The sequence below is a fragment of the Contarinia nasturtii genome, unplaced genomic scaffold (genome assembly GCF_009176525.2).
Source record: "Contarinia nasturtii isolate CC-2019 unplaced genomic scaffold, AAFC_CNas_1.1 Cnas_scaffold_1371, whole genome shotgun sequence".
Lineage (NCBI taxonomy): Eukaryota > Metazoa > Arthropoda > Insecta > Diptera > Cecidomyiidae > Contarinia > Contarinia nasturtii.
In genome coordinates, this window is record NW_022198708.1 from 4,427,307 (window position 1) to 4,453,648 (window position 26,342).

General features: G+C 31.5%; 2 protein-coding genes across 2 annotated transcripts in view; one reads left to right on the top strand and one right to left on the bottom strand.

Moving 5' to 3' along the window:
• Window positions 1-420: 420 nt before the first annotated feature.
• The window catches only part of LOC116345673 (neuromedin-K receptor), a 41,140-nt gene continuing 15,218 nt past the window's right edge, over window positions 421-26,342 (bottom strand). Inside the window, exons 2-10 of the mRNA XM_031775254.1 lie at window positions 20,113-20,262; window positions 19,685-19,887; window positions 18,673-18,800; window positions 18,582-18,602; window positions 3,267-3,388; window positions 3,011-3,114; window positions 2,101-2,226; window positions 1,778-1,969; window positions 421-1,654 (exon numbers count right to left, since the gene is read on the bottom strand). Of these exons, the coding sequence (XP_031631114.1) occupies window positions 773-1,654; window positions 1,778-1,969; window positions 2,101-2,226; window positions 3,011-3,114; window positions 3,267-3,388; window positions 18,582-18,602; window positions 18,673-18,800; window positions 19,685-19,887; window positions 20,113-20,206 (1,872 nt within the window). The 5' untranslated portion in view covers window positions 20,207-20,262 and the 3' untranslated portion in view covers window positions 421-772. The remainder of the gene's footprint in view (window positions 1,655-1,777; window positions 1,970-2,100; window positions 2,227-3,010; window positions 3,115-3,266; window positions 3,389-18,581; window positions 18,603-18,672; window positions 18,801-19,684; window positions 19,888-20,112; window positions 20,263-26,342) is intronic.
• LOC116345672 (UPF0046 protein C25E10.12) lies at window positions 5,130-6,627 on the top strand. Its single transcript, XM_031775252.1, has 3 exons — window positions 5,130-5,496; window positions 5,607-5,684; window positions 5,755-6,627. The coding sequence occupies exons 1-3, from the start codon at window positions 5,307-5,309 to the stop codon at window positions 6,396-6,398; spliced, it is 912 nt and encodes a 303-aa protein (XP_031631112.1). The 5' UTR covers window positions 5,130-5,306; the 3' UTR covers window positions 6,399-6,627.

Consider the following 26,342-nt stretch of genomic DNA (forward strand, 5'->3'; position numbering starts at 1 on the left):
TTTAAATGTGACTTTGCCAGAAGTGGAGCTTACTTTTCAAAATGCGTACTTGTAAGAATTGAAATTTATTTGAAGAAAAATGAAGAAACAAATGGAGTTATAACTTTATTTCAATTGGTATGTTTCACATTGTTTTGAGGAACATTAACGTTGATCCTTCAGTAAAATGACATTTCTTTAAAAATATTTACCCAAACTTAAATAATTAATTCTATTTATGGAATAAATTAAGGAGCGAAAATTTTCATTTTTTTTTTTGTTTAAAAAAACCTTTCATCCGACCATTTCAAAAAATTAATACTAAACTTAAGATCGACATTAAAAATTAAACATTTTCTTTATATTTATTAATATAGATTTATACTGTTTATGTTGATTTAGATAAAAACCAAACATACATTTTTAATAAACTGACATAGATAAAAAAATATATGTACATCATACATACATAACCTCTTTTGCTTTATCCAATAACCATTTGTCACTGAATGATTCTATAAATTCAAATGGTTTCACGAATGTGTTGTATATATGTATTGTGTGGGATTGGACCCCGTCAAACTAACAAATAAAATTATGATTTCTCTGTGTGTTTTTTTTGGAACATCTTAAACCTCCAACATCAATACTTTGAATTTAAAAAAAAGTAGAGTGGAGTGGGGTAGTGGTAGATGTAGAGAAAAAAGACTTGGTACCCATCGATAGATTCAAAATAAAAAAATCACCATCGCGGTGTTGAAAAATTCTTTACATAATAAATTGTTCATTGAAATCACAGATTAATATCGTTTTTATATTTGCTCAATGATATACATGAATTGTTGAAACCATGCAAATAGAAATTGTCGTTTGGCATAGTTTCACCATTTGTATTTGCATTGCAGTTATTATAAATGTTATTGATGCGAATAATCTCATTTCGAAAATCGGTATCATCACCATCATTATCATCGTCATCATCATCAGCAGCAACAATATCGGCGGATTCATCGTTCTTAAATTTGTTGGCACTACATTCGGGCTTACATAAATTTATTTGATCCCATTCGGTTGTTGGTTTTGTTGACATCCGGCATAATTCACTGTCGAAAATATTATTATCTTTGCAAATTGGTTTTCGACCCTGACAACAACAACAATGTTTTGCTGTGTCATGCGAATAAATAGTGGCTGTTTTCATGTTGTTTGTTGTTAATGGTTCGAGCAATGTATTTTTATTGTTTTGCTCAATTGTTGTTGTCTTCTTCATTGCGGTTGTTGTACAACTTGGATGATCATTGCCCTTGCAATAGATCTTTGAAAAACAAACACATTTTTTATCCTGCCATTCGACAACCGTACTGTTGGCTACAACTGGTGACTGATTAAATGGCCACGATTTCGTCCAATTATGATTTCCGTTCACTATATTATTATTCTTAACCGATGGCGTATCATTGGCAATACGGAGCGCATTATAATGTTGCAATGAATCATTTCCGCCAACAATGCGTTGTGGTATCATGAATTTTGCTTTTGTCGATGTTGTCGTATAATTGGAACGAATTGAACTAGCACGTGTATACATGGAAACATTCTTTTCGCTAACATCCGTGTGCTCGAATCTTAGGCGAAATAAAGGAAAACGTCGCCGAAATTCACGCTTAAATTTTTCCTATGAATAATAAAAGAAATCAAACAAATATTATTTCATCAACAAACCGGTATCGATCGATGTTGTTTCAATTGATGCATTTCAAATAATAACATACATCCATAGAAAAATAGAAAAACTTACATTATAAATGCCATAAATGAATGGATTGTAACAACTGTTGCTCATTGCCAACCAATCACAGCAAAACCATAGGATATTTATATACTTATACGTGTTGACACCGTCCCACGTAACATATAAAATATTGTACAGTTGCAAGGGAAACCAGCAAATTCCAAACAATAACACCACAATAATTAACATTTTAATCACCTGAAAATGAAAAAAGAAAAAAAATTTAAATGTCATTGTTGACCATTTAATAGTGAATGTGAACGAAACAAATGTAAAACACAAATTTCACCGATATTTGTCAACAATGGAAACAATTTATATTTTCTTACTCGTTTTTTGTTTCGCATAAGTGTAATATCACGTGTATCCTGAGCATTTCCCGGCGTTTTTGAACCCCATAAACGAATTGCCATTTGAATGTATACAAAACTGATAACGCCAAATGGAATGAAATACTAAGCATTGGATAAAACAAATAAAAATCAATCATTTATCAAATTGACGTTTACTTTTGTAGATATTTGAAAGAGACGCGTTTTTTTTAATTTTTGAACAGTTTGATTTTCATAATATTACAGTTCGGTATTATGAAACAATTAGTAAAAAAAAAATGAATGATATACTCTGTGCAAACAAAAACCATCTTACAATGTCTTACATCCATCTTCGACAATGCTTCTAATCTATCGAAAAATCCATTACATTTCAGTTCACATGAATGGACGCTTTTTGAATGTCAGTCTTTATGATGGTAATAAGTAATGGAATCCATTCATAAAATGAGTTGAATAATTTCATAATCGGTCTGGACACTGACATTTATTCGGTATAAATCAAAATGCATATGTAACATCATACACATGTTAAATGATTTTCAATACGCCGAAATAGACTAGAAGAAGTCGAAATGAATATAGAACATTCTATATTGAATTTTTGTTACGAAATTGTGTTTTTGTTTATAAAATTGCATAACAATTTCTAAGAAATTAAATTGAATAACAATTTTATGAAAACAAAATCATAACAGTTTAAACAAAAGCTTATTTTCGTCATGTCAACGCTCGAATTTTCGAATGACAACAAACAATTTCATAAAAAATTATTGGAAAATATTTTCATTATTCGATACAATATTTATTAAAAATTTACGCAATTATTCAAACATTTCACATGATATTCGCTTCAAGGAATTCAATGAAGAATGTTGATTTCATAACAGAACAATTCGGTACAAACCTGTACGAACACCAAATAGTATCGATATTGTTTGAATTTATCCGCTTGCATATTATCAGAATCACAGAATGGATACTCGAACTCTTGACTAGTTTTGTCTGGCACTGTGAAAAAGCAATAAACATAATAGGAAACTTATTATCCGGAAGAAAAAAAATGCTCCAACTGACAATGTTGTTGGAATGTTTAATAAAACATAAATTTTTTATGATATGTTGCAAAGATACATATAAAATAACATATATAATCCACTTACACACTTGAACTCTTTTCTCCGTGACAACTCGCAATGCAATCGCCATTGGAACAGAAAATGCTAACGAAATTACCCAAATGAATGCGATTATGATTTTGGAAATATAACGAGGCGGACGAGCTCTGAAATTTGGAGTAAAAAAAAAATCATGAAAATCTCAGTTAACTTAATAAACATAAACAAATTATTGTATTCTATCTTTCTTCCGCCTCTCGTTTGCCATTTTTATGAATGAAAAAAATATTTATTCAAAAATCAAGTCGGTCAGTCATGAGCGGAAAATGTTGTTTGTTATGAGTGGTAAATGGAGAAAATTATTACCTTCAATAATATTTATCATGACGGAACTTTCAATCAGATATTATAGGCACGAAAAGACATAAAAACACATACCGCAAATAGGGAGAGAACGGAATCCAATTGATGCAGAAAAAAAAATATATATGCTACAAACATATATCACATGCGAATGCGTAGGTTACGCATCGATTGAATCACGTTTTGTTTATATATGTCATTGGTCAAATTGAAGTTCAATGCACACAGTATGTGGTGTATCACTAACGCAAAATGACTCTATTCAGAAAATTTATTACCGTTTATATTGCACACAAATTGTTCCGCTTTAACGATATGCTATTAGATTTACTTATATCATACATATAAATTATATGTGGGATTGTTTTTTTTCTCTATTTGATGGTGAATAATGATTCGATAATCTTTAAATTTGCTCGAACCATGTGCAATCGACATTTAGACAAAAAATCGAATGTATTTGAATTTTCTATTGAAGTCAACCGAAAACTTTACCCGGACCGATTCAAAGCTCAATTGAATTCGCTCCAATTCAATTTTTAAAAATATATATTATCCACCAATACGATAGCATAAGCTAATACGCAAAATTCATTTTTGCTTCTATGCAGTCTTTCCAAACCATTATTATTCCTATGGGGAATTACATATTCGTATTCCCTATGAAAAAAATTATTTATAAAGTCTCTACATCATAACCTTAATATATCATCGATCTGAGAGAAAATAATAAGAAACGAAGTTGTCATTCATTTTCACGTTGTGAAGTCGATTTTTTTTTTGAAATTTTGAGCATAAATATTTCCAGGTAAGTAACGAATTTTTAAATGTCTAAAATTAACATGGATAAAAATATATTGATATAAATATAAATTATATGATTAAAAACCAACGATAAGTTCATCTAATTAAATTTACATTTGAAATTAAAAAAAGGTTCCATATTTTTAAAAGTTTCCATTCAAATTGAACGGTGTGTGCCGTTCAAAATGTGAACCAGTATTCATACAATGCACATAGTCACTGTGAATGAGTCGCTGTGAATGAGTCGCTGTGAATGAACTGTCAAATAAATGGTACACATTCACAACGCACGAGCACTAAATACTCTTTACAATTTAATAAATTTCTCGTTGAATAAACTTTTTCGAATGAAAATAGTTCAAGTGAGTATTTTTTTCTAAAGATGTTTGTTTTATTTATTGTTACCGATACGTTCGAATTTCGCTTGAACATTTTGTGTGCTTTTTCGGCCCCTTTTGTTTACATCATGAAAATTTCTTTAGAAATGTTTATTTTCTCATTCGACCAAATATATTCAGCAATAAATATGTCTTTATATGATTGCGATTCGAAGATAGAGAGAGAAGGCTCAGAATGTTTAATTGTGATATTGAGCGAAAATTTTGTTTTTTTTTGATGATTTGACAAGATAAGTTTTTGAATTGAAGCGCGAATGTTATATTGAAATTTGACAGCAGCGCCTCTAATGGTCGGTCATTCAATCTTGTCATATTTGACATTTATTCCTTGCAATATTAGTAATACTTCTGTTCTGTGTTCGCACTTGTAAATAACAAAAACTCAAACAAGAGACGAAGAAAAACAGGCAACAATTTAAATAAACAAGCAACTATATACCGCATTATACATAAATTAAATTTTGTACATAAGTGATTGGACGGTGGAAATTTGATTGAAATCGGCTCATTTATAAATCAAATGACGCTGGAAGTAAACAAGTTAACAAATGATCCGACAGCAGCATGGCGAGAAATGGCCAAAACGCAACGTGTTATCAAAATTACAATGAAACCGCCGAATCCAGAAGTACCAAATAATAAAGTGCGTGTTGTTTGCATGAGTGATACACATTCATTGACGCCACACATTAAATTCGATATACCCGATGGTGAATATTTCCGAATTGTTTATCTTTATCGGCTGTCTGACAAATATAAATGCCGTTCAACGAAATTCTTTCATTTAAAATGTGAATTCTATTAAATTATACAATTTCAGGTGACATTTTTATACATGCCGGTGATTTTACAAAGTGTGGACGAAAAGAGGAAGTCATTGAATTTAATACATGGATTGGTAGGTGTTTTATCGGCCGATTTATTTTCTATTCATTCCATCTAATGCATGGTAAAATTGTGATTCACAGGACAATTGCCACATAAACATAAGCTAGTGATTGCGGGCAATCATGAGCTAAGTTTTGATCAAACGTTTACACATCCATTTCAAAATTTATCGAGTGGAGCTGATAAAGATCGTCGCTTACATACAGGTACATCGATCCTGGACGAAATACCAACATTGGGTAATTCAAAAGAAAGTCTAACAGCAGCCGTACAAACCGAAAATGTTCGACAGTATTTGACCAATTGTACGTATCTACAAGATGAATTAATTAAAATTTATGGATTAAATATATACGGAACGCCATGGCAACCAGAATTCTGTAAGTGGGCATTTAATGTTCCACGCGGTAATGATTGCTTAGAGAAATGGAATTTGATACCATCAAATATTGATGTACTAATTAGTCATACACCACCGCTGGGCCATGGTGATCTATGTTGTACCAATGTTCGAGCTGGTTGTGTTGAATTGCTGGCAACAGTGCAACAACGTGTCAAACCAAAATATCATATTTTTGGCCATGTTCATGAAGGCTACGGCATTACCTCCGATGGAAAAATAATTTTTATAAACGCATCTACATGCGACATCAATTACTTGCCACACAATCATCCCATTGTATTCGATATTACGCTACCGCCCGGTGTTAGCAAAGATGATTAATGCATCATTTATCGCTTCTGCTTTTGATTCAGACCAAAATCGAATCCTCACTATTATAATACCGCCGAGAGTCTTTAGTTTGAGTTTAAAGTTCTTTTTTTTAAATAGACTTGAAAAAACAGTCTAAGTGATTCGCTCAATATGTTATATTTGTATTTTATAGTATGTTTCTTCTGTATTTTAAATTGATGTAACGCTTTCAATTTAAATAACGAAAAAAAGACAGAATTCGCCAATTGTATTTATTTTAAAAGAAATGAGACAAAAATTTCGAAAATTTCATAATGAACACAATAAATTGTAATTAAATATTAGAAACCTTATTAAATAAATCGACAAAAACAAAAAATTTGGTAAAGAAAATGGTATTTCTTTCTATTTATTTTCTTTCGAATTTTACTTATAACCAAAATCATTTTTGGATGAAAAGTACGAACAGTGTTTAATAACCAACATTTTATGTTCATGTACGTTAGATACTTTTTTCAATTGTATTTGATACGCACGAATACCGTTTCCTACGCGGTCAAACGTCTTTGCTATTAGATAACTCGAATAATTTATAAGATCTTATAGTCAAGTCTTACTTCAAGCTTTAATGGAAGCATCCCGAATGTATGGCGCTGATTTAAAATATTTTCAAATTTTTCGCATAATGAGCACATGTAGGTATGTAAACCTTGTTTTTGAAGGTGGGATGTCATCATAACGGTTCGAATAAAATACGAGCGTAGGTTTTTACCAAATGGCAGACCGCAAGGGTACAATTAGATTTGCCGCCTGCGTAAGTAAAGACGTGACGTCCTTTTCCTTTATTCTGTCTCAATAATTTACTTTTCGTGGACTCGTATAGTAATGAGAATAGGAGAGATAAAAAACATGTTGATACAGGCACTTCATATAAAATTTAGCAATCATATTTTATTTCAGACGCATATCAGCACGCCAAAATATGTTTATATGAGGCAACAAGATAAGAAGAAAAAAAAGAAATTATCGCATTGTTTCGAATATTGGTTAAAATATTAATGACAAAAGCGAACCCATAAGAGGCCGAATTTTTCCATTATTATTACTTTTCCGCACACACCTAGTATGTAAGGTAAAGTATTGGAGTCGGTCGAAAAATTAACACCCATCAAAAATGTGTTTTCTGTGTGTTTTTGGGGCCAGGGAACACGAATCTTGCGTTTTTTGATGTCCGAATGTATGTGCGTACCCTGTACACTGTACGCAAAAATTTGTTAACACGATAACTTTCAAACAAGAAAAGTAATTCAAAATGCCGAGGAATAGAAACCATTAGATTTTGAGCGACTTTGCTTGATAAAGTGACTTGTCATGTCTGGTGTGATGATATGTATTGGGGGTTTTTGGGTACGAGAAAACCGAATATGACGTTAGTTTTGCGATACAAATAATTTTCGACACACTTTTCATACAAAATTCTCAAAAAATTGAATTTTTGTATAGAAACCATGCATGTATGATATCGTAATGAGCTGAAACTTTGCACAGGTTATTTTTTTCACACACCAAATAACATTCCGAAGGTTTGAAGAGATTTCAATGCATAATAAGGGTCCTCCCGAACAAAATTTTGGATTTTTTGCTCAAAAACGAAAATTTTGTATGGAAGGTACCACTCAATTGTATTGAAATTTCTTCAAACTTTCAGAATGTTAACTTTTTGTGAAGAAAATAACATCTGCAAATTTTCACATGATTACGATATCATACGAGCATCGAAAAGTCTATCAAAAATTATTTGTATCGCAAAACTTATATCAGTTTTCTCATGAATTCATATTTACGGTAAAAAATGCGTAATATATGCCTGTTGTGGATCACAGTGCGGAAAAGTTCATCTTACGGATGTAAGACATTTTATTATTTTTTTTTTGAAAAGCTGCCGGTTTGCAAAGATGCCGACAATTTGTCGTTTTTTGTTGTTGTTTTCTTTTTGTTTGTTCGTGAAATGTGACGCATGTTCCACTAAATCAAATCTAAAACGAACAAAAGCATTCGTCACATCATTTTTATAATATTGTCACGTATAATATCAGAGACCCAGAATATCTCATCTTCAATCACTAAGTGTCAAACATACACAAAAATACGAAGAAAAGAAACAACGATATTTGAACATCAGTTTGAAATCAACTGGTGGATTTAAACATTTCGAACTCTTCTCTGCTCTTGATTCTCGGAAGTAACAAAATTGTTTCGCACTTTCGTGATTTATTTTTGAACAATGTTAAAAGTGAAAATCAAAATCTACTGAGCAATTACGGTATAATCTCCTTAATTAGTGCGCTCCAATCGTCTTTGAAACGAGGACTTTCTTTTCTATTTCTATCGATTACTTTTTTCGTTTTTTAATTTCATTTATTGTATTCAGTACTAAACAGGAAAGAAAAGCTCGTGATTTGTCTGCGTTTCTTCGTGTTTCATAAGTAACAACAACACCATTGTCCTTCTGAGTTGCTCTATCTACTTTAAATTCAAATGCGCGAATGATATGCTGAGAATGTGATTGAATTTAAATTAGATATTGATGGATTGCATTTGTCGATGTACAAAAAGGAAATTATAATTGATGAAAAATGCAAAACTAAGTGTGTTCATAATATGTCATACCAGCAAATCTAATGCCCATCGTCTCAGGGGATTCGTTCTCTACAACCTAGAGAACAGAGTCTATGTGTCTACATAAATCTTGCTTAATGTGTATACACTTTACCGATATTTTTCTCTTTTGTTTTCATTTTAAAATTTGATTTCAAAATTCAGAAAAGCTTTTTATTAGTCATGTTTTTCGCTTCATCCACTTAAAATAGATCCGATTTATCTTTGTTGTTCATTTTTTATACGTTTCGTTCTATTTTCTGTTGTTTGTTTACGTGTGTGTGTGTGTGCTTACGTGTGAGATAAGTTTGCAATTTCATTCAATAGGCATATATTGTACAGCGCAATATATTGAAGGTCGTAAACATTATATATGTCTTTTTAATAAGTGCGAACATTCGTGAAATTTTCAATAAAAGCATCGTGATCGACATTGACTGGTGCCATTGTATTATATTTTTATCTTAAAAAATATGTTTTTCGCGCCGTTCACTCCATTTTTCGGACGTTAATTTGTAAATAATCTTTGATGTTTACTTGCGACCAGAGACAGATAAAGCGTGTTAAGTACATATAATGTTACTGTTATTCAGTTATTCAATGCACACAAACGATAATCCACGATAATCAAAATAAATGATAAAAGCTAACACTCAAATCTCAATCCATTTGAAGTATTAATGACTGTTTTGTTTTACATTTTAGACCAATTTCGATCAAGTTTGTCAAAAGGAAACATTACACTTACTCATAGCTGGGCAGACAGGGGGGGATTATCCCCTTCTGAGGCATCGAATTTTTGCGTTACCCCTTTACAAAATTCATGATTTTTGATAGAATTTTTCTCATTTTGCTAGGGTTTTTGGATCATAGATGAAATTTTCCTATTTTGCTCCCCCCCTCCTGAGTTTTTCAGTCTGCCCAGCTATGCACTTACTACAATTTGCACAACGCATAAAATAGTGAATTCTAAATCAACAATTAGACGAAGGATAAAAATAAATCATTTTATACCATCTTGTATTATATAATTACCACACTGGAACAACCAAAAAAATTCAAAAACGACATCACAATTGATTGTTGTCGTAACGAATGCGAAAAACGTAGATATACATGCCACCCATTCAAATCACATTCCGTTGTATCCATACACGTCTCTATTATAAGTGCTTATTTCTGTTTTTCAAACTTTTTATGTCAGACCTCATTTAACCGGTGCCGTTTTACCGTACCATATGCGTACACGTAATGATGGGATGCATGAATATAAAAAATAATATCAACGGTTGGCCATAACTTAATCTAGTACTTGTGCTAGTAAATATGGATTTAGTGAGGGGTCTCCTTTTTTTCAATAAAAATAATCATCAAAAATGAGCTGACAGTTTGCCAGAAGATATTTGGTCGAAATGATTGGCCAACGCGACTTTGACCTTAGGGCACAGGATAAAAGCGATTTGGTCATAGTTTTTTTACTTTTGTTGACATTGAATCCAATGTTGGCAATAGGCATTTAATATTTGATCGTTTTCAGCTCAAATGAAATAAAAAATGTTATCGCTTTAATATTAAAAATTCAAATTTACGAAAAAGATTTTTTTTGAAATTGCAAAATGGAATAGACACATATTTACAAAATTGTGAGAGATTTTCTAGGAAGAATAAAAAAATTGATGTGAAAATAAAACGAGAGATGTGGATATTTCTCCTCAGTGTGTGCATGTAGATTTATTCAGTTTAACAGAGGACACACAAACATTGAGTAAAAAAACACCACATTTCAAATTAATTAGGAAGTCGTGTCAATTAAAAAGAAATGAAAAAAAAAATTGTTTAAAACTTTTATTCCATAAAACGACAATTTAAAAAAAAATTAATCAAAACCATAGGAGAAAGATGTGATGGAAATGGCCTCTTTCTTTTTCATATATCGCTCAGTCAGATGTGATATTTCATATGTATGAAAGTATCTCAGTCTGTTTAAAACAAAAAAAAAAAAATAGCGGAGAAAATATATGCTGTTTTACTTCATGAGCTTTTTCTTCATTAGTCTTCAATAAATTGGATGAAATAAAATTAGAAGTCTCGTTGTCTGTTGTTTGTTTTTGACTGCTTTTTAGTACTTCAAAAGTTCATGTTCATCCGAAGATATAAAAAGAAGATTAAGATCAACGGATGTAATACATTGCCATAATGGCTTGTTCAATTTGGTTTCTCTCTGGAAGTTTTTTTGTCGATGTCATAACTTGAAATTGTTGGTGATTTTTTACTTCAAATAGAAACATTAGAGATAATTATGTTATTTTCAGATTATAGTTACAGTGGCTGAAGCGGCACAGAGAACAAAATAAATCTCAGATAATGTGTGACTCCCAATGTGTATGCATCCATAATTTGAGTATTCAAAATGAAAATCCACAATAATTTCAAATTATGGCATCGGCCAAAAAAATTCCAGAGAAAAAAATGAACAAACCACAGCTACATGTAGTATCAAGAATTTATGTCAATGATTTTTGGCGCCACAAAAAAATAATACCACTGTGACTGACTGACAGTATATAATACATATTGTGTTGAGTGACTGACATATAATATCATTAGACGTTTGCATGATATAATCACTCCAAACAACTATTGAAAGTGACGGGATGTTTTTTGAATATCACTGTTTTTTTTTTAACTTTTGTAAACTATTTGACAATATCATGTACATATCTTTTTAATGCAAATAGTTTTTGAAATTCTATTTATGATTCCAACTATGATATGGTCGCATTCAACTCACTATCATCATACATCAATCATAATTAAATTACAAAAGACGTAATCTTTAGAAAACTTTATACTTGAAGATGTCTAATGCAATCATAAATTGATATAATGTAGGCGTTATAGCTCATAGCTATTATGTAAATTTGCTTTGACTTATAATATTTATTAAGAGAGCCTGGATAATTTTTTGCTGTCACTCATAAAGAGAATATATGAAAAATGATAAAGTCTACATCAAATCCAGGAAGTAAAAGCTCCAAATGAGATGATGACATAAGTAAAAATAAGGAATGCCTTTGAATAAATATATATAAGTCGATGTTTGGCAAATGTATTTCTGGAGACATAATAAGGTTGTTTTTTTTTTTGTTATTGAATTATATACAGTGAATCTAATTTTTTTGATAGACAAAATAACAAGCAAAGTAAGCAGAGAAACTCTCCACTAACATAGGATTCATATACGAATGGCGTGTGAGTGGAGTGTGTCATGCAAAATTTTGTCTACCAAAAATATTAGATTCACTGTATAAATATTTAAATACGATTATGAAATAAGATCATTATCATGCCTTAAATATGAACGGCATTTCAATTGAGCAAGATGCCACCTTGTAAACATATTTCGGTGATTTAATATATCATCCAACATTTGTGATGATATATTGACTAGAAAATTACAAATTTACTGTTTATTTGCATGTAATGTTTGTTTCTTTTCATAAAAAAGCCATTTTCATTTAGTTTCCGCACTCTCTATAACGTAGCGTTAAATCTATATATATACAAATAAAATTCATCATCATAAATTAAGTATGGTAAGTTATTATCAAATAAAAAACCTCTATCGAGGTGAAGAACGAGTGACGAAACCAAAATTTGAAACACAAAATTTCTGATATCAATTTTGTGACGAAAATAGTTGGTAGATATATTTTCTGTGTACTGTGAATATAAACTTAATATACATTTGTATATTCAAAACGTTGCAGAAATTCTCTCCTTTTTAATTTGAGTTCATACTGACGCAATGGGGCAACGTTCCGATAACGTTATCTACGCGTTGCCGATGATGATGTGTAAATCTTAGTAAAAAAAGTCTTAGTTTTTTGTGTACTTTAATCCCAGAAAGTTTCAAAAAGATCAGAAACAACTACGCAAAATCGCGGACAGATATACCAAATGAATTTTATAGAAAAATATAGAAAAATCATATTTCATTTTTAAAATTAATTTTTTTTCGAACGGATTGATCGATTTCGACGTTTGAGGTATTGTTATTTTCAAACTTTTATATTTTTTCTTGATCTATAGCCCAAGGGCTTTCCAACCATACATCAACCGTGGCCAACGGCCTTCTAGGTCTTCATTTCGTATATTACGCGTGTATATATAGCGAGTTCGACTTTTCAACACAATAATGTAGTTTCGTCACTCGCGCGAACTGCCGTCCGCTGTGATTATATTAAGCTTATTCGTACAATCCACAGACAGGATAAAAGAGCTTCAACATGAAGCAATAGAAAAAAATATGAATGGAGCCGAAAATAGAATTCTGACTTCACAAAAAATAACCTGTTATTTCAGTGAGCACGAGTTTGTAAAAATGAAAAGACATCAAAATAAAAGCCTCTTTCGATGCAAACAATCTTAATGTACATCCCACTGTTCATCTTTGTCATTGTCAGTATACTTAAAAAAGCAATGAAAACGAGAGAGGAAAAAATGTCATAGATGCATACATTAAATTCTTAAATCGCATCTACATACAATCGATAGCGCATTTGACGAATTTTTGCTCTTTGAAATTTTCCTCTCTCCATCAATTGAAATGGGAATGTTGTTGGGTCTGTGTATCTTTTAATATATTTGCTAGTATTTTTATACAACTTTTAAATAAATACCAAGGCAAGATCAAGTCACTCAAATGAATAATGTTTTCTTTGACAGTTTTTTTTTAAATCAATCATGGCCACAAATGCCATGAATATTTGTTAGATTCAAAGCTAATGAAACTGACATCAATGAAGCCGTTTTTATGAACGAGTGCATATTTGCAGGAAATCTGTATTGATAACATTCAATAAGCTAACAATATAGCTCAATTTCCCAAGTCTCGACTTTCATTTTTTTTCATTCTTTGATTTGTCAAAGATAAAAAATAAACCTTCGATTCTATAACGTATTTGTCAAATTCCACGCAAAAAAAATGTTAAGCATATTTTTTCACGAAACTTTCCATCGAATTTTGAGCCTCTGCAACATTGACGGATATTTCTATTATTTATTAATCTTAGCCAAGTTTAAACAGTTTACTCTCAATTTTTTATCATGGTAAACGCAATTTCATCATACAATTGTTTATATCAAAAACCCGATATTATTACCACACGATTATCGTAGAGATTATCAGTAATCAAATAACAAATACTTCCAAATAAAAGTTCCATTCTTTCCTTCGTCTTTCCTTTTCAAAATTCACGCTTATGCAATATTATTGTTGCATAAGACGGCTGTATCAACAAAAAGTATTCAAACATGGCGCGGTGATTACAATAGTGAAAAGTGAAAACAATAGCGATTGCAGAAATGTAAGCTCTTTTCCTTGTCGTAATATGCGCAGTATTTTATCCAAAACGAACGATATGAGAGAAATGTTAATTTAAATATATGCATTTTGGAGCGCATAATTTATTGTATTATTAAGATCTTTTTTGTATTTCTATAATGAGCTACTGTACTGTCAAGTATCTGAGTTCAAGTGTTTGATTTTCTTCTAAGCGCGTGCACGTGTTTGCAATAATTTCGTCTTTTGAGTTTCAAAAATTGAGCGGAATTAAATCTGCCAATGAATCGAGTCCATCACTTTCTCTCTAGCGTTTTTTTTATTTATTTCTTCACTGCAAACATGATCTGATTTATTGAATTAAAACCTTATGTTATTTATTCATGCATAGGAATTCTGAATGCTTCATTAGATGTTTATATGACATGCTTATATATTGAGCTATAGCCATTAGTTTCAATTATGAAATGAAATACTCGAGAAATGTACATAAACATTTATAAGTTTTGAAATATTGACGCATATTCGAGAAGATTCTAATTCAAAAGTTTGTTTTTCTTATTATGTCTGAAACCCAGATAGCAAATTGAATTCCAACAATAACGCAATTAAATCCTGTAAAATATTCGATACAATTAATTTCGGATAAAACTATTGGGATTGGAGTCGATAAGACTCTTATTACAAGAGATACTCTATTTGAATGGGGTTTTGTTCTTAAAATTCTACCAATTCTATTAACGTTGTAGCTTAACTTTGAATGACTAATCTACAGTAATCATCAAAAGTTTGGAAGAAAATGTTTTGAGACTTTGAAGAAATTCCAACATCTTGGAAAATTCGTGGATAAATCAGATGGACTAGCGATTTCACATTGGGGAACAGGAAAACTAACCAAAAATGGAATTACATCATTTTTGTTTGAAGGAATAAGGTCAAAGTTGGATTTAAATATCGTAAAATGTCGCCCACAAATTCAAGGTAAATTCATACAATGTTGCTAGCTAGCTATCTATATTAGCTGTTGCTATAGGGATATATAAATATCTGCTATTTAACGCATATCTTTCTCGGATGCTGCGTATACTCGACATAACAATGGTGTCATTGTTTTGGAATGATTTAAAACGTTAAAAATTTTAAACAATGAGACCAAGCTTCGTACAAGCGAAGAGATGCGTTAAATAGCAGCTATTTATACATCCCTATAGCAATAGCTGATATGATTAGCTAGCTAGCAACATTGTATGGGTAAATTTTGGAGAGATGTAGGAAATTCGTTTAAATAATGTCAAGAATATAACTTAAGAGGAACAATGACGAACAAATACCTGTGCTATTGGAGTTTATAATATGGTTGCTAACAATAATTCGATAAAAAAACTAAATATATGAATAATCAAAACATTGTGATTCCAAATCATGTTCAACGATATTGTTTTCTCCCAAACAAAAAAAAGTCCATTGCCATCACATTGTTTCCTCGAATTCTTTTCTCGCCCATATTTGTATATTTACGCTCAAAAAATACAAACACGTAAACAGACTGAGCGAAAAAAATAAATCATAAACCACATTTGGCTGCTGGTCTCTTTTTTATCTCTTTTTGTGCAGGATAGCAACAGCTATAAAGTTGTGATGGATTTTTCTTTGGCAATTGATACTTGGACTTGATCAACATTGAAGCAGGTTTAAGCTAGAAACAACGGGAAACACGTGTCGTTCCGATTACAATGAAACGCAGTGATAGAATAATGGAAATAAAAGGTCAGTTCGGTTGAAACACCACAATGCTTGTTGAAATCTGAATCTGAACTTAATTTATACAGAAGAAACGAAAAATAATTGATTGGCAATCGTATCGAATGCTGAAAATAACTGAATAACTCATACTTTGTTTCTGAATGACTCATACTTCGAATTTATGTTTTAGAGATATTTTTTTTAATGGTTTTAAAGCGAATCTATCTGAAAGCAATTGTTTAGATAGATCTGAAATTCGTAGGGATTTCAGCAAATTCTCTGTTTACCATTATATGCTATCATACTTGAATGGGGCTTACCACATCTTGGCTAGTCAAAATTCAACAAATATCAAGAATTATTTTTCATGTCATTTTTCACACTTGAAAGTGCAAACCTAAATAAAATAATAAGTACAAAAAATTAAATATTTCTCCAAAAAATCGTCAATTTGTATGAAATTGTATGAAAAAAAATGAGCTTGGTCTCAAATTTTCTGACGGCACTGTAATGTATTTTGGTTTTAAAAAGTGTACATTAAGTGCAGGTAACAATTTTGCCTTCATATACGATATTACTATGAAATTAAGTGATTTGGCCATACCAGCCTTGAAATTAAGTGTAGGTTAAGTGTACATCAATATTATGTTTTTAAATGGTCACTTTCTTGTGATATGGTCATGCTCTCGCCTCCTACTGGGGTCAGCAAGCGATATGCTTACACTGAAAATGTTCAAATTAAGTGTAGCAAAATTATGAATACACAGCCGATTTATCATCGTTTTGAACACAACTATGTTGCTTCGGTAGAAGATTTCAAATCCTTCTTGCAAAAGCGGATCTCTTCCTGATAATAAATGTACTTTTTGATTGTTCTTGAAATTGGACATTTAATTTGAATTTACATTGGCATTACTTATTTTCCACGTGATTGTCTTAAAACTCATTTGGCTTAATTTTTTGACTCAATATAAAAGGAAAATATTTCATTATTCGAATGAAAATGCGACACATATATGAACAATTAAGGACAATCTTATAAAATCTTTGTCGCTAAATATTCATTTATCGTCATGCTTTGTTCATCATTTATTAATGACTGAAGCTTCTAGGAGAAAAGAGACTCTGTTCGAAAACAAAATAATTATGTTAAAATTATTTTTGCTCGGAATCATATTGAATATTAAATGCTTTATAAGGAGTTTTTGTATAACATTTCCGGAAATTCTGTCTTGATTTTTTTGAATGAAAACAGTCAAGACACACAGTCTATGATGCCGTCAAGTTGTGTCAAAGGTGGCAGAAATAAAATCCAACACTGTGTAATGTTGGTATATAAGTTAGGTATTTTGTGCTTTTTCATAATTCTATATCATTTACTCTTCTTTTCTCATTCTTCATTGACACCAAGAATTCAAGAATCGATGTTATTTACGTTTGAACCCATCAATTGGTTCAACAATTATTTGTTTCTGGCTGGAAAAATCGGAAATTTTACGTGTCTAGACATTTATTTTTTCCCCAGCATTACGAACGGATGGGAGACGCAAGGATGTTAAAAGTGCATAAAGCTCATTAAAATAAATGTAATTCCCTTTCAAAATGAAAACTTTCAATTTCAAAGTGAGCCTTTTCATTTTAGTTCGGTTACACCGTTCGCTCACAACATTCCGACGTGGGCAAATTTTTATTTGTTTTTTTTTTTTATTCAACTTTGGTATGCAGTCATTGTCAATTATTGAGAACATTTACAAAAAGACACTTTTCTGCCATTGATTGCAACTGCTCGCCGAATATAAATTTGTTGTTGAAGCGGTAGACAGAAGCAATTTTACCACAACATTTATATCGAAATAGCAAAATGAAATGAATGTTTGGATATAAACTTAATAATTTCGTAAGAAACATTCAATTTAATTGGTTACGGCGGTGCGTAATTTCCAACAATAGTACAATAACAACATTTTTCGAATATTTCAAAATTTTAATCAAGTAAACCGGCAAATTAATTCACTTTTATTGAAGCAGCATAATATTAAGCGAACAGATTTTTAAAGGAGTTTCGAACCCGAAACAAACATAGAGTGAATAGCAAAATGAAACGAAATGTTATTAGTTTCATTGCCGAAGGTCTATTTGAAATTTTACCTCAAGGGCAGTTGAAACGAGCTTCCGATGTCCGATAAGCCACTTAAGACAAAACAACATAAGATGTTTATAACTACTCTATATCAATTATTAATTTGAAATTATAAGTAGTAGTTTGAGATTTATTTTAATTTATGCGAAAGAAAAGAGAAAAACTTTTTCCTTTTTGTATGAATATACATGAAAGGCGATTTGTTTGCTCGATCATTCTTTTTTCAATTGGATTCTTATCGAAGTGAGCTGAGAAATTGACAGAATCAAACCGATTAAAAAAGGTTTAAAAAAAAAAAAAAAAAAAAACTAAACAAAAAAGTACTTGCCTGAGCGGATTGATTATAGCTCTGTGAAAATGAGAAGAAAATAAATTAGCTACTGAATCTGTCTGTTTAGCTTTAAATTTTTCGTACAAACCTGTGTCTGTCCACAGCAATCGCTGTCAATGTGAACACCGAAACATTTACGCTTACCGTTTGAACAAATGGACAAAACGCGCACATAAACTCGGGTAAATGCCATCGTTGAAGTAATGCCGCCTGAAACTGAACGCATTCAAACCGAAAAGAAGTGGCAATGCGAAAAAACAAAAATAAAACCAAACAAACAAAGAGAAACACACAAAATAAAAACAATTAGATATAATGAAATAGCTAAAGTATTTATTTCAAAGTTTTAAATGGTAAAATTGTTGCCCAAGACCCAGACCCTTTTACGTAACATTCATGCACCCCAAGAAAATTTTAAAATCAACCGACATTTAATCGACGATAACTGACAATCTTCAATCCATAACGGTTTAATATTGCACGAGTATAAGACTGTGAAATGACTTGATTCTGACCAATTCGTTCAATTTAAATTCAAATAAACCACTACGCTGACGAACGCATTAAATTAAAATGCACAACTCCTTAAATTGTTGGCGCTCATCCCAACAAAATACCAAATTGAGAACGTAAACGAAATTCATTGTTTCGAGAAATTTAACCAAAACAACAGAATTCTATAGATATTTTATAACGGAAAAACCGAGAATCGGATTACATTTCTGTAAAATGATCGATATTGAGCTGAATGCATATACAATCGATGCATTTATTTCAGTGAGTTATTTTGATTAACAACAAAGAGCTTTCGACATTTCTACAATTGCTTTCTAATTTTACAGAAGAATTTTCACTTTGTACCTTGAATGTACATTCTTCACCGTTTTTGTTTGAGGAATTCCTGAAGTTTAATACATCTTGAGTGCTATTTATATGAAATCACCAAGCTTGATAATGATAGGTATATATGTGCATGAATACGTTTAAAAAGGAGATTCCATATATCTAATAAGTAAAACAATATGAATATATTTTGGACACTGAATAATACAACAATGAAAAAATAACCGTTCAATGGATGAAAAAAAAATGAAAATTACCTGAAATGGAATGACGAACATGCCGATGACAACGTCAGCAAGCGCCAAATTAGCTATAAATAAATTTGTAACTGTTTGCATTTGACGTGTAGTTGCTACGATCCATATTACCAACGAATTACCAATGACCGCAATTATGCTGATGCTACCATAAAATATAGATAATAGAACGATAACTCCGATAGGCACTTCGTACAAAATATCTGAACCACCATAAAATGTCCATTTGATTTATGTGCATGGACGTGCGTTTTTTTTTGTCATCACGAACCACAAATGCGGAGAGATTGGATAATGCCAAGAATGAATTTAAAAGAAAGAATATAAAATGAATAACGGTCAATAGGGAAAATTATTTTGGTCATAGATAAATATTTCCAGAATATTTTTTGTGATTAATCGTGTTGCTGCATAGAAATTCACGTTACCATTGTCAGATTCGTCGATTTCTGATATATTCGAAACACGACTGGTATTTTGTACGAAGCTGCCAAACGTGCTTGTTGAATTTGTATCCATCATGAGTTGCGACTTGTCTAGTCGATCTTGAATGCTTTGCTTTGAAAATTGGCTATTGACTGAAAAAAAAAAAACAATAATGAAATAACACAGAAAAAGATTATTTATATTCGTCAAAAAATTTCGTCGTGGATATTTATTCAGATCAAAACCAAAAATCATGCCATTTATTGCACAATAATTCAATTCATTTTTTCATATTAAGTTATTAAAGACTCGCAAATGATGCTGGCTTGTGTGGTTACCGAATTCAAAAGCACAATGTAAAATGGTGAATTTACGATATTCTGGTGGTGATTATTCATAAGAAAGTGATTCGCATAAAAGGCATCTGGATTTGAATTGCTACTTAGGCCATATGCTAAAAACACTTTATTGTGAAGTCGCACAACTGTTAATACGACTTCTTTTTGTGGTCATATTATGTAGTCGCATAAGAGCACCTTTCTCGATATTTTTTAACCATCGATAGAAGTGAGAACGAGAGCTGGTTTTGTCCATGATAAAAAAATGCGACATTTCTATCTTAGCAACTGTCTTTGACTTTGACAAAACCATCGTATTTCTCAAAATCTATGCATTTTGGAATATTCATAATGGGCATGAGATTTTTGTATGCCAATAAAAAGGCATTTACATATATTTTTTTCGGCTTTTCATCAATCATTGTGCAGCCATGACGTTAGGGTTTTACAGTGCTTTGCACACACTACAATGATTGCAAGAAAAAAAAACTTGTATAAATATGGAAAATAGAAGAAAAAAGCATAAATAATATGGCTTCATAATAATGGACACACGAGGCATATGCCGAAATTTCATTATTATTATTCACTCATACCATTTTTCCCATTTTCCATGAAAAATACCTTCAATCAATGTTTGTTTCTCTGTGTCACTCGTTGTGCGCGGGTGTTTCCCTTTTTTTCTCTATTTATTTAGCTGGTTTCATGCAGATTGCCATTTGGTATTTCTCATTCTGTAATGCCTTTTTTATGCGAATTATTACGAAATGTCGAGCCATGATATCATTTTTTTTTTCTTTGCACAATTTCAATGAATAAACACAGCTGACTCAACTCATGTTACAAGAACAAGAGATCTTCAATGACGAGCTTAAACCACTGCTTTAACGGTTTTTTTTGTTTTTTCTTAATTTCAATGTGAGACGAAGGTGAAATTGTCAATTTCAGTCGTTTTGTGAATGTTTCAATTTTGCAAAATTGTTTGAAGTTACCACATCAAATCGGATATTCTATTTTATATATTCAAATTAATTTGAATGTGATCCGCCTTTGTATTATTCAATTTTGGGTAATGCCCTCTTTCATTGACACGAAATGCTACGCTGAAAAGTGAATTAATAGGAAAATCTTTTGTTTGGAATCGAAAACAAAAGCCACAATGGAAAATTGTTCTTCCTTTTTCAATGCGCGAATCGAGAAAGTTTGATGAACAATCATACAAAATCTGTGTGTGTCAAATCTAATAAAATGTACGAATCGTGATTATCGATAAATAATTTGAACGCAACACTTTTGTGATTTTGACATTCAATTTCAATACAACATAATACAATTTAAGCGAAACAGAAATTGTATGAAATTCAAAGTCAATTGTTAAACATTTTCAATGCGATTTCAAATTTTGAATGAACCAAAAAACAACTGAAATTATAACAAAAATCAAATTTTCGGTGTTGAATGTGCAAACTGCACACTGAAGCCAATCGAATCAAATGCATATTCGGAATTTATAGAACAAAATCGGTGGTATTATCGCTACCAAAGAAATCAAGTCGAACTTTAACAATCACAGATTGATATCTTTGAGAGAAAAAAGAATTGTTCAATGTTTTGGAGACAAAATCGTTTGAAATTTTATACGCGAAACGTGTTCAATATAATTTATGTTTTTGCACAAAAAAAAAAAAATCGTGAATCGTTTCGAGCGGCAAAGTGATTGAAAGGAAGATGGCAAAAAAGAGGGAGGTATGTGACTAGAATGTAATACTTGTCAATAACTTTCTATATTGTGTGGCCATGTGATGTTCTATTGTAGAGACTTTGTTGTTTGCTTCGATGAGAATGATTAATCTTCCGATTCAGTGATCCTTATAAGGTCGTTTGAACCAGAAGAGCGCGATTTTTGAAACGCATCGCCGAAAAGTTGTATACCATGCCAAAATTGTGAAAAAAAGACGAAGAAAAACGCGTCTATATAAATTGAAACAATAAATTATCTATTTTTTTTGTTCGCCTTTATAAACGATATATTTATATGGGCATGTGTTGTACTGCATACCAGCCATAGTTAGTGAGTCAGTCAACCAACACCGACATCATGTTCGTCGTCAACAAAAACTAAAAGTTTGTTCATTATTTTTGAACGTAAACGATATTTCATGGTTTTTACTGTGGCATTAAAGACTGAGATTACGAGTGAGATTTGAAACGAGAACTCTCTACCATAAAAATGTCAGTTTTCATCTCAATTCTTTTTTCGTTTCTTTCAACATCAAGATCAATAAATTTTCCCTTTTTTTCTGCATTGAAGCAGCCATTTTGCTCAGATCATTGGCTAATATCAATAAAGCAATGATTGAAGATAAGTACAACGTCAAATGCATATGCCATACACATTGATAGCATTCTCACGATCGGAAATCGAATGTAAATTGTGTATATCACATACTGCGTCCGCACATTTTAAACATTTATTGATAGTTAACATATGCCAAGTGGATGTAAAAAGTAATGTCGGTTGGCCTGTAAAAAAATTACAAACATTTCCGGTTGGCAACAAGAGAAATCTACTCAATTTTCGCATTTACATATGCATTGAATAAACTTCAAAGAAATTTCAAATAGATGAAAATGCCATAAATACTCTCCAAACATGCATATATATACGGAACTGTTTCCAGTCTATGTTTAAACGCGAAGAGTATTCGATCATTTAAAATTGAATATTGTGTTATCGTCATGTTTTTTTGGAGGGTGTGATGGGTGATGGAATTTAAGAGATCACAAATGAATTGAACCAACAATTTGCTTAAGTGGAGGATGTAGAATCAAATGTTTGACGAGATGCTGTACCGGCGTAATCTTTCGTCTTGTTGTTATTGACACAATAACGCATTCTAATAAGAGAACAGAGTGAGATAAGGACCCCATATAGAAATAGACGCACAAGCTTTGATTTGTTTGGCGTATGGAGCACGTATATGCCATGGGCTGAATTGATTCAATGTATGTACATTTCAATTTGGCTGAACGAGAATAAGAGCAAATAAATTGTGGTATTGAACAAAAATCATCTTGGTTAACAATAGAACTTGCAATTGACATTGATATAAGCGCACATATTTTTTGAATAGGCATTTTAATAATGACATTATTGTTTACATAACATTAATGCCCTGTTACTTTTTGTATGATTTTCTATCACGAACTCTTGGATCATTTGTGAATGATTCAAAATCGAATGGTTTGCAATTAACGCGTGCCGCATGCAGCATGAATCAAAACAATTGAATGTATACATTCAGCACAATATGTATACATCTCATGTGTGTGTCCATAAAATTAATTCCCATTGATGAAATGTATTTGGGAAGAGTAGTAAATGCAAAATGGAATAAAAACGATCCCAAAAAATGTTGATTGATTTCGAAAATGAGTCGTTTATTCGTTTCATCGTGTGTTCGTGTGTTCATTCATTCATCAAGCACTTGCATTATTGACTTTACGCCAATGGCGGCCAATCCAACTTACGACCATAGAACCCTTGTTTACTTGACAGACTTCGCATGCATGTGTCACACCAACGTGGATTGATGTTGTATACTTTTTGCACTAATTATATTTGTGAGCAGTAGTTTTTCTATCGTACAATGGCAACCCATTATGAAATGATTACTACAATTATTTTACCATTTATGAACCCACGAATTTCAAAACAAATATCACAAGTAAATCGAACAAATATGCACGTTAATATAAGATTCACATTAATACACACTCCCAGCTTCGAACCCAGACAAAAAAAAACAAACGAGTTAATAACAATAGAAATTAAATACGAAAATAATCCATTGATAACGAGATTGAATTATTGAAGTGAAATTTTCCATTCGTTGTTATCACGTTTCTAATCACACCAAATGCAATTAAAGCCAGATCGGTGTTATTCTAATTTAATGTTTATGTAATCGTATGACTACAGCTTCTTATCTATTTAGTTTGTTTTAAACTAACTCAAACATGCGTGAGGGTAGCAATGTTGCATTCACTATCAATAATAAAATGCCACAGTATTTGGTGAAAATAAAATTTAATGCGCATGCCTAAGTAAGGAATTCTGATCAAATTGATGTAAACCCCGTGACTCACAATTCCTATAATGTCGCACTATATGTTATTTTAAATGAAAATGTTGCCTTTGTCTGAACATTGAATGCGGCGAATTTTCAGAGAATCGTTTATTCCATTGATAAAAAGAAATCCGATTCGAATAGGTCCGTATTAAAAGCGGTTACCATGGGTTTTTGATTGAAATATATTTGTTTCATCTTCTTTTTTCGCTTTTGCCATATTGACGTTCTATATAGATTTACTTGTTACTGAAACTGAGTACGCGGAGAGAAAGAGAGAGAGATAAATGGAAAAGACTCTCAGTTTAAGACAAGAAGAGAGAACTTCAAAGTATCGTAAGATCAATTCCAAATTGGATACAATGATTTTCAAAATCAAATATGTCATATAGTATCTGATGATTTGTTTGAAGTTTGAACAAAACCAAGTGAAACAATAGCAAAATATATTTTCACGCTATCCGCATTTCATAAAAAGTGCCAAATCAACTGATAACAAAAAATGCCCAATGTAATGTGATGACATTCTATCCGATGGAAATGTTATTCGTTGTACATCGACACTAAAGCAACTACAGAAAAAAAAGCAATCCTCAATCAAATCATATTTAGAATGATTGTAGCGTGCGTGTGCATAGGGCCATTTGCCAGACAAATACGAAAATCGGTGAGCATGCCATACATTTATGAATGAACTAAGGAGCATATGCGCAGTCATCGGTCGGCGTAGTATTACAAAAACCTCTCGATATGAAATAGAGAGTATGAGCGGTATATTGTGACGACAAATGCCATATATGTTTAGCGGTGGTGATTTTGTAAAGTTCTTTAACACGTAAATATTGATATCCTGTATCGTTGTGACGCAACATACTTATGACCGTTCGACGATAACAATAGATCAAAGACTCACAGTGGGAAATCAAAAAGTTATTTGCCACCTATTTTTGGCCATAGTGTGAAAATTAGAGCGAAAGCATGAAGATGAAACACGATAACAACTTAACAACTTAGTTATGGTATGACACATCTGATTATATTCCTGACGACCGTCTCAATGTTAGTTACATTTCGTATATCGATCGTTCACATATAAATTTATTTATAACTATAGTTAATTCAATATAAGTAAATGATCTAATTTATTTTCAACCAATAACGAAGACGCCACCTAGGACATTCCATAGTAAAACCAAACTGACATCCAATGCAATAGCAGTTTTGACTCTCTCTAGTTTGCTTATGGGATGTCCAAAGTGACGTCTTCGTTATTGGTTGAATATTATAACATTGTAAGCATATAGCGTTTCCAAATTCACAAAGGTGGACATTTGAGCAGTACACAATAAAATTGAGATTCTCAGAATAGAAATTCAAAACTACACATGTCACGTAGATGACAGAAAGTTCTTTTCATTTCCGTAACCGTCATAATTTGTATACCTATTAACATATAGTTTAGGGCCGCTTTTTTTATTTTTAGAAGCAGTCAACATTTTAACCACTTGGTTTTTGGATAAAGGTGACAGTTCATTTTGTCGTGTGAAATAAAAAAAAATCTATTGGGATTTTTATTTCCACTGTAATTATGGCTTCATGAAAATGTCGGCCTTCGTTTTATTGACACAATAACAATCTATAAACTGTGATTACGCCTTCAAACACAAATAAAAAAGTAATAAATTACACGTTTCCACATTACCGATTCATTTCTTTCTTCGTAAATCAATTTAAGCATCAACAAATATTATTCCCAACTAAATA